Below are 9,731 nucleotides of genomic sequence, written 5' to 3' on the forward strand. Positions count from 1 at the left end.
TCTGACAGGTAACCAACCAGTTAAACTTGTTAAAGGAATCAAAATGGAACAAAGCAAGAAAGATAAGAGGAGAAGGAGCGAAGCAAGAGGGAGCGACACTGACGATTGCTTACTCACGGAAGCGGCTGGAACTCGAGAATAAAGACGGTAAAAGTCAAAATACAAATAATTATAGGCCAAGATAATGTTATTTGAGTAGTTTGTCTTTGTACCATTTGAGCTAATTAAGATGGACGTGGCAGGTGGGTCATAATTCGTCGACCATTTTTGGATAATATTTGTACAACTCTGTTTTTACCTATCAAACCTTAAAATTTGTCACCAGCTCAAATCTATCTTATATATGCCGTTATTTTTTCCAATTATTATTTAATTGTTAATTGTATTATTTTGTCGAAGTGATTTCGTTGTTTCCGTTTTCTATCATTTTAGGAAAATCTTGTACAGCCTGAAATAAATTAAATTCAATTAATTTTACATTTTTTCCCCCCGTTTTTATTTTTTAGACTTTTGTTACTTGAGACTTGCAGTGGTTTTGTTGAAATGATAGTAGCAAAGCTTTTGTTTATTATTTTTGTTTGTTTGTTTACCTACAAACAGTTAGTACGTCTTTTAATGTCTACGTCTTTTATTTTGCATTGACAGTATTGACAAGTAATAATACTTTGAGGAACACCCCTCCCAGTTCAAATGGATTTGACGTTTCTTGTCTGCCTCAAAAGACAGACTGTGAGTTCATTATTGATGTAACAATCCAGTAATTATAGTTTGAGGTCATTTTTGTGACTTGTAATGCAGGATTCTTGACGCACAAAGTTGATGAACTGGATATGTTAAAATGTAAACAAAACATAATCATGATTGTTCAGAGATTTGGACTCGCATTTTTTTGCTTGAGAAAAAAATGTTCTTATGACAGCTCAACCCACATTATTCCTTGCAATTTCACAGGTTTTTACACCTAGGATCCGTCGAGAATTGTGTCGCTCTGCTCAGTTCCAAACCTTTAAAACTTGGGACTGCTGTTGAAATGTGCCATTGTGTCACAGACACAACACACGGATACATACAGCACCACCCAGTAATTAGATTCAATAGCGGCCTAGTACTTTAACTGGCATAAACGTACAGTCAGATAATGCCCATGTCCCACCAAACAGCCATTAATTTGGTGTTGGTTTGGTGAAGAAGAAAAAAAAAGGTTAATAACGATCAAATAATTATCATATTAATCATCTGTGGTCCATTTAGACATGGTGGTCTGTTACCTGTTGTTGATCCTTATTGGCTTCACTTCGGCCGCTGAAGAGTTCTACTCTTCGATAGGTGAGTCTGCTCCATTATAAAAATCTGCTTTTTGTACCCTACTGCAGTGATTTTCAACCGGTGTGCCGCGTCACACTAGTGTGCCGTGAAAGATCGTCAGGTGTGCCGTGAGAAATTATCCAATATCACATTTTTATTTATTTATTTTTTTCCTTTGTCGGGCTGAGTTGCAGTAGGAAGGAAGGATGAGTTAGAAAGTTGCAGTCGTGTGCAGATGAGCGAGGTATTGCTTTGTCGCGTCCATAATGACTTGGATTTCTAGCCATCAGCTACCTTGATGTCCGCGACAATGTTGACCCTAGCACGTCTACTGTACATCATTTGATTAGACTCGTCAAGAGTCAATAGTCACGAAAGTGTCCTTTCCATTTTATCCATACGTGACAACAGTCAATCCTCCCCCTGTATTTTATTCCAACACATTGTCAAGGGCAGCAAGGTGGCTGACAGCTAGAAATCTGAGCAGTTCTTGAACGCGACACGAGCAGCTATCCTAAACGTCATCCCCAAACGAAACACCCGTCGCTTCAAAACAAGTCGATGGGCTATTTTGTTCGCCTTTGTGAAAACACAGAGGAAAAAGGCAACTTTTTTGAGAAAAGCTACAAAGGTAAATGAGAAAGCCCCCAAAGCCAGTTACCTTGTTGCTGAACTTGTTGCTAAATCCAAAGTACCTGCCTGCAAAGCTATTGTCAGCGACCTGCTCGGCCCTGATGCGGTTAAAGACATTGCTTAAGTCCCCCTGTCTGATACTTCTGAGCTTTTCAAGCCTAACTGCTATGAAAAAAAAGAAAAACCGAGATTGAGAGCTGTTGATGAAGATTCCTGCCAGGATATCAGCTTTGGGTTCACCTAAAAAGGCTCAAGTTTCACACTGAGTAAGTATAAATATTGAGAAACTATTCTATAAATAAATACACTGTACAGAAAGTAATTTTGGAACATTTTTGGTTTGCGGTGTGCCTCGAGATTTTTTCCAATGTAAAAACGTGCTGTGACTCAGAAAAGGTTGAAAAACACTGCCCTACTGTACTGGTGCCCATTTGTGTAAAGTGCTCGTGTTCACATTTGTTTACTTTTTGTGGTGACGTACTTGATTTGTCAATGAATGAAAGTCCCAAACGATTATTTTTCTCCCGATTAGTCTGCAAGCTTTTTCAAAGATTAGCCGACTAGTGTAATAATTTTTTAATTAGCTTTTTATTTTCTTTTATACTAATCTTGCAATTAAAATTTGTTTACCATGAATAATTCACAAAAAAGGGAACACTTAAATTCTTTACTAAAGTACAAATAAACACATAAATAACAATAATACATCACAAATAAACAATGAGGTCAAATTCTGATGGCATTAACTAGTGTAAAAGAATGGACTGTAAACAGATTCAGAACACTGTGACTTCACTTTTCCAACAGGATTCAAAACAATTCTTACTTTCTCTTTTTGTGGTATGTGGTATTGTTCGCAGCATTAGAGTGAGCACCAGCAGAGTAGAGTAAAATAAAATAAATGTTATGTATCACTGGAGTGAAGGAGGTGAAAAAACTTAATGATGCATGTCGATACGATGTAAGACTGAGTAATCGGGAAAAAAAAAACTATTTTTAAAAAAGAACTAGATTAAAGTTGTAATATTGCTACGAGAAAAAAAGTCACATTATTACGTAGGGGTAATGTAGTTGTGAGCCGCTACGCACTTTACATACATGTACCTTCGCTGGGAGCTACGACGAAGCATTCGTATAAATTATTAATTAAATATTGTATTGATTATAACTTGATGTAGATGAAGCAAAAATGATAAGGATTTCCTTATTTGTAAAACCGATTCTAAAACACACGATGCTTTCAATATTGTTGATTATAACGGCGGCGGCAACGCACTACGTGAAGTACGTAGCTGCTTATTCAGCTACATTAGCCCGACGTTAGCCCCTAATACTCTGTCGTATGACCCACATAAAGGCAACTTTAAAAAAAAAAAATCATTATATGGACTTACAATCCGCCAGCTTGTTGTCTTCTTTCGTCTTCCAAAATTATACCTGGGTGACGTCAGCTTCATTCATAAACTGGCTTGCTGCCGTGGTATGCAAGCTTGGCATTGCAGAGACTGGACACGACAGTGTACCCTCCTTTGTTTCGATGAATTAAGTTTGTTAAGTTGAGTTAAGATTTGGTCATTCTGGTGCGCTTTTTTGGCTTTGTGCCTCTTTCCCCGCTTAAATCCCGAGCGTCCGCCATTCTCAACTTTCCACTTTCTCAACTTTTTTTTAACCCTTTTTTTAACCGTCGACGGGATGGTGTGCTCATCGACACATTTACGTCACCGATTACGTCGACTTCGTCGACTAGTCGGGACAGCTCTAATGAATATATGTTTGAATGTGTACATGGCAGATGAATAAATAGGCTATTGCCAACCCATACAACATGTGTGCATTTAGATCAAATGAAAGAGCTGCTACACACAGAGAAGGACCTGGTCACCTCACTGGAGAATTACATTCAAGCTGAGGAGCTTAAATTGGAGCAGATCAAAAGGTTCAAGAGTAAAATTTTGATGTAGCTGAGACTAACCTGCTTAATTACGTGCTTATATTTACTCAGTTGGGCTCAGAAGCTGGCCAACCTCTCGGCATTTGCCATCCAGGACCCCGAAGGCTTCCTTGGCCATCCTGTGAACGCCTTTAAACTTCTAAAAAGACTCAACAAAGATTGGAGTGAGCTGGAGATCCTGGTGCTCACCAACTTGTCCGAGGGTAAACTAGCACACAACTGTACATCATTTGTGATAAATGGTCTGAAATCGTAGCCATCAATTAAAAAATCGGCCTAGAACAGAACTTGTTTCTTCTTTGGCGTTCCAGCTTTCATCTCCAAACTCAGCATTGGCAGGCAGAACTTTCCCAAAGAGGGTGAACAGACAGGTGCTGCTGAAGCCCTGCTGAGGCTGCAGGACACGTACGAGCTAGACACCAACACCCTTGCCAAAGGAGAGCTGCCAGGTCAGGAGCCCAAAATGTTTTTACACAAGCCTAAGTTAGCACATAGAAGCAGACCCTATAATTCTTAAGTACATTCCCCGTCCCCCACATAGGAATCTCTCAGTTCCGGGGCAGCCTGACGGTGGACGACTGCTACGACCTGGGCATCATGGCGTACAACAAGAATGACTTCTACCACACAGTGCTGTGGCTGTCTCAGGCTTTCCGGCAACTGGAGCAGGGCGAGACTCCAGTAACTGTGGGTGCTGTCACAATTCTGGATTATCTCAGCTTCTCCTTCTACAAGCAAGGAGATCTACAGCGTGCCTCGGAGTTCACCAAGAAGCTGCTGGAGATTGGTGAGGAGAGTGTTGACCCAAACACAAAGATTCAGCTTCACCACATAACATTTGGATAGATAGAGGAAATTTTTGCTTTTTTTTTTTTTTTTTTTTTTTAAATAGATCCAGTACACGACCGAGCCATCAAGAACCAAAAGTATTATGAATTCCATCTGGAACAACAAAAGACAGGCCAGGAGACTACGGAAACACCCAAGACAGGACGCACTAAGCACAACGCTGTGTACGAGCGGTTATGTCGTGGCGACAGCATCGAGTTGGTGAGAGTACATTTTAAAATTCCTACATCTATACGCTATACTCTCAGGTAGGCATGTGCTGGTATGATATTCTGACACTATGGTAACCTTAAGCCAAAATATCTCGGTTTCATGGTATCATGGTATTGCAATTAGAGCTTGAAAATGTGTTACCTTGAGATATCTGGGTTTAAACTTTTTTCCATTGAACAGGATTTTTAGTTTACAAAACATACCGTATTGGCCCGAATACAAGACAGTGTTTTTTGCATTGAAATAGGACTGAAAAAAAGGGTGTCGTCTTATATTTGCGGTCTAGATGTTATACCCATTCACGACACTAGATGGCGTCAGATATCATTGAAGCGATGTTCTGTCATGACATATCTCAGCTACTCTCAAGTTTAACCAGTTTGCATTATTTATTGCAATGTTTTTCCTTATTCAGATTTGTTTTCAAGACTAATTACAGTTAGACTTCACTTTGATGGTTAATGCAGTCATTGCACTTTTGTTGTTTTATCACAATAGATTGGTTTATTTACATTTCAAAAACCAGAAGCCATTCACTTACAAATGTGATTGCACTTTAGTTTACATATTTAAATGTTCAGATATTAAGATTTGAATGAGTCAAAATAACATGCTTTTTCTCTCAAATATATTGTTATAATCATTTGTTTCAGATGTACTGTGATTATTTTCTGTATAAAAATTGATTTGGTGTTCAAAAAGTCTTTTTTTTCAAACTTGAGTCTTGAAAAAGAGGGGTTTCGTCTTATAATCAGGGCCGTCTTATATTCGGGCCAATACGGTATTAGCAAATTGGATGATAAGTATAATGTTAAGTTAAAATAAATTTTCAAAAATAACAAACCATTCTAAATAAAATGAAAATAAATGCAGTCCTTTAGGTGAGCCTAAACCCACAGCCACAGCTCAACATTATTACCATCCGAATAAAAATATTTGAAATATTTTCCATAAAAAGCACATGTGTATGACTCGTATCATGTTTACATTATACACACACTCTCTTTCTCAACACAGACAGTTGCCAGAGAGAAAAAAAACTCGTTTTACCACCGCTAGACACACTAAACACGCTGGAGTTAACTCTCATAGCTAGTGGGAAATGTTCATGACAGTGTTTACTAGGACTGCAACGGTTTGCGGTTCAAAGCCAAACCATACGGTTCGGCCTGTACGGTTCAATACGCCTTTATGAACCGCGCCTTTTCGGTTTTGCAATTAATTTATTCCGAACGCTTTTGGAATTAATTGGTCGAGCTCTGTGTGCGACGTGAAGCACAGCTGTGAAGAAATTCCCGCCCCGCCGCAAGTAAATGTCCGATCGCTGTCAAGCACCTGTGTAATAGAAGCCGAGTAACGCCCTCTCTCGCTTACGAGCGAAGTGAAAGTGAAACAAGAAAGAAAACAAAAAGCTATGGCGAGCGGAGAAGTGGAGAGACCGAATTTTGAGGAAGCACTGGCTTCTTTCAAATCTGCGTTGTGGCAACATTTCAGTTTCCCTGTGGACTACAATGCGGTGGGAGAGAAAATAGGAGGGAGAGAAAATATTGAAGAAAAAAAAAAACACTTTGCAAGCATTGCTCAGCGCTTGTTCCCTATGTTAATGGCAACACTTATAACATGACTCCGGCACCTCAGCCGGCATCACCCACAGATATCACTTTCTCAGAGCAGGACAACCCCGGAGATGACACCAGTGAAAACACACGGCGGGCTTCGTTAATTTATTTGCAACGCTTGACCCGCATTACATTGTTCCCTCGCGGACATATTTCTCCAACAACGTATTCCCCGACATTTATGAAATGGCACGCAAAGCCATCGAAGATGACTTCGCTAAAGCACATAGTTTCCCCGTGACCACTGATAGTTGGACGTCCCGTGCTACAGAGTGCTACTACCTAAGTGTGACGGTCCACTATAATTCATACCTGTCAAGTTGTACGGTCTCGGCGTAATTTGTACAAGTGAGCACTAATTTTTAAATGTGTACGGCGTACGTTACGTTCAAATTCTGTACGTTTTTCGTGCATTACGTTTTTTTTCCTCCGTTCGTTAATACGTTGGTTGAATGATGCGAGAAAAGTCAGAGGCACAGAGAGGGAAGAGTGTTTGTTGTGACGCTGTAGCAAACGCGATGCTAGGCTAGGTGGCTCCAATATTTCCTGACTGTAGCCAACAGCCTACAACCTACGCCTAGATATCTCATGCATATAGAACTACATGTGAAATGACAGACTCGGTAGCGTTAGTAAACAGCCGCCATTTTAGAGCAGTAAACTTCTCAGAAAGGCTCTGTTGTAGTGAACCAGCCTAGTGAACCTAAAAAACTTTTTATCTAAAATACTCCTAAATCGGCAAAAACTTGACTTGAGTCTATCTTGAAATGATGAAACAGTTTTAAAATTTTCACATGTCAAAAGTAGACAGAAGGGAACTAATGCAAAAACGGGAGCAATTTTATCAACTTTAACGGTTGATTCAGAACAATAAATGACTTCCAAACATCGCAAAGGTTACTATGTTAAGGTTTTTTTTTTTTTTAATGAAAAAAAAAAACATGAAAGGTAACACCAGTTACTTTGCCCAGTAACTTTTTTACTACTGTGTGTGTATTTCAGTAGTCAGTCACTAAACTAGCCAAAGAGCTAAGAGGCATTTTAACAGTCGAACATGTTTACATTTTAAGTGTTTATTTCGTTTTCTTAAAAGCAAAATAAAAGCAGTTTAAATTTTTTTTTTTTTTTAATGCAAAAAGCAAACTGAAACCGAACCGAAACCGTGATCCCAAAACCGAGGTTCAAATTGAACCGTGGGCTAACTGAACCGTTGCACCCCTAGTGTTTACTAATCTTTAATTTTGTATGAATGCGAAATCATATTGGAGGTACTGCCTCCTTGGCAGCCACCCTCTGCAAACATGTTTTATATGTCGTTGGCCCTCTTCTTCTAAGCCGCGGCCATCTGTAACTTTTCTGTTGCCGAAGTATTCCCATAACAGCGATTTGGTTTTGTTTGATGGGGGAAAAAGTTCAGGAGTTTCACCTCCTCCAGCCATCGTGTAGCACAGCTGACTCACTGACACTGAGCAACAACCGGTGAGAGAAGCTTGAGCCTTGCAGTTGCAAGTGAGGGATTTCTCCATCCATTTTTTGGGACATAAAAAATAGCTAATACCTTAGGGACGGTATGACGGAAAATTTTTGCAGTTTTGAAACCTTGACGTTTTCATACCACGGTATACCTTGAAACCAGTAATCGGCACATATCTACTCTCAGCTTGTCTTTCTTACAGACACCGCATCGACGGAGCGGACTCTTTTGTCGCTACCATGACAACCACCGCCATCCCAATCTAGTGATTGGTCCAGTGAAAGAGGAAGACGTGTGGGACCAACCCCACATCGTCCGCTATCATGACGTGGCATCAGAGGAGGACATGGAAATGATCAGAGAGTGGGCCAAACCTAAAGTGAGTCTACTACACTATTTTATTTTCATAACACGGTATAGAATGTCACTTGCGAAACTTATTTTCATGTCCCTCTCTGTTCATCGTTGACAATTGTGAGCTAGCTTAAGCGCTCCAAAGTCAATGACTATAAGAATAACCAAAGTCGTGTATCTACCGTCAGGGTCTCCCAAAAGTAAGCATCACTAATTGGGCACAAGGATGCGTGTATATACCTTTTCTTCACACATATTCATTTTCCGCAGTGCCTGGATGGACGACACATACGCGGTTGCGAACAGGTTGTCCAAGAGAGTGGGCTACGTAACAGGCCTGGAAATGACCACTGCAGAGCAGATGCAGGTCAAATCTTCTCCATCTGTCATTTTACTTTAAAAACAAATTAAAGAAAATATCATTCAACTTTGTGTTTGCGCAGGTCGTCAACTATGGCGTCGGAGGACAGTACGAACCACATGTAGACTTTCAAGGGGTAAATATAATACATACAGTAAATGTAGATTCATGACCCTAAAATGCATGATGAAATTTACAAGTGAGCTTAATCAAGTCCTTCTCAATTATCAGGAAAAGAATACACCGGTCTTTCCTCTTTTACCACTGTAGTCACAGTGAAGCCAAGCATTATGTACACTCCATCCGGAAGACTTTCCTTTGCCTCATTATATCCATCTCCCTCCAGCGTTCTTTCCATATTTTTTTTTTGTTAAAGGTATTGTTCACTGATAGACTTGTGCCAAATAGCTAAAACCAGCACTTTTTACTACACATCTCTTGCTCTGTCGTAACAAGCATCATAGAGTTAACACTGACAATAAGCATGACATTGCCATCTACTGCAGTGAATGTGTAATTACACTTTATTTTATAATGACAAACACAACTATTTGAGAAGGACTGTCTTAATTTGACATGTAAGCTTTGAATGCATATACAGAGATTGGTAGAGTAGCCCAAAATTTTACTCAAGTAAAAAATTACACAAGTACAAGTAAAAAAGGGTAACACTTTACAATAAGGGTCCCTTAATTAACATATTAACATTAGTTAATGCATTTGTTAATGCATTAGTTAATGCATAACCAGACAGTAACTGATGATTTGGTAAAAATAAAAATATATACAGTATAGGCCTATATTGGTTTAGGGCAGTGCTTCTCAATTATTTTCTGTTACGCCCCCTCCAAGGAAGACGTAAATGTTTCGCGCCCCCCCAAACTCTCTGCCGCCACTGTAAATAGTATCATTTGTCTATAAAATTACTATTATAAATACGCATCTACCTAACATTGTGTCCTTTTTTCTAAT

The 9,731-nt window shown here is 39.4% G+C and overlaps 1 protein-coding gene across 1 annotated transcript in view; it reads left to right on the plus strand.

Annotated features, from left to right (window-relative positions):
• Positions 1–9,731, plus strand: part of LOC130909497 (prolyl 4-hydroxylase subunit alpha-1-like) — a 19,243-nt gene continuing 9,512 nt past the window's right edge. Inside the window, exons 1-11 of the mRNA XM_057826048.1 lie at positions 1–147; positions 1,252–1,326; positions 3,778–3,874; positions 3,941–4,092; positions 4,201–4,338; positions 4,431–4,676; positions 4,782–4,939; positions 8,247–8,423; positions 8,528–8,598; positions 8,669–8,765; positions 8,842–8,895. Of these exons, the coding sequence (XP_057682031.1) occupies positions 1,254–1,326; positions 3,778–3,874; positions 3,941–4,092; positions 4,201–4,338; positions 4,431–4,676; positions 4,782–4,939; positions 8,247–8,423; positions 8,528–8,598; positions 8,669–8,765; positions 8,842–8,895 (1,263 nt within the window). The 5' untranslated portion in view covers positions 1–147; positions 1,252–1,253. The remainder of the gene's footprint in view (positions 148–1,251; positions 1,327–3,777; positions 3,875–3,940; positions 4,093–4,200; positions 4,339–4,430; positions 4,677–4,781; positions 4,940–8,246; positions 8,424–8,527; positions 8,599–8,668; positions 8,766–8,841; positions 8,896–9,731) is intronic.

The sequence above is a fragment of the Corythoichthys intestinalis genome, chromosome 21 (assembly GCF_030265065.1).
Source record: "Corythoichthys intestinalis isolate RoL2023-P3 chromosome 21, ASM3026506v1, whole genome shotgun sequence".
Taxonomy (NCBI): Eukaryota; Metazoa; Chordata; class Actinopteri; order Syngnathiformes; family Syngnathidae; genus Corythoichthys; species Corythoichthys intestinalis.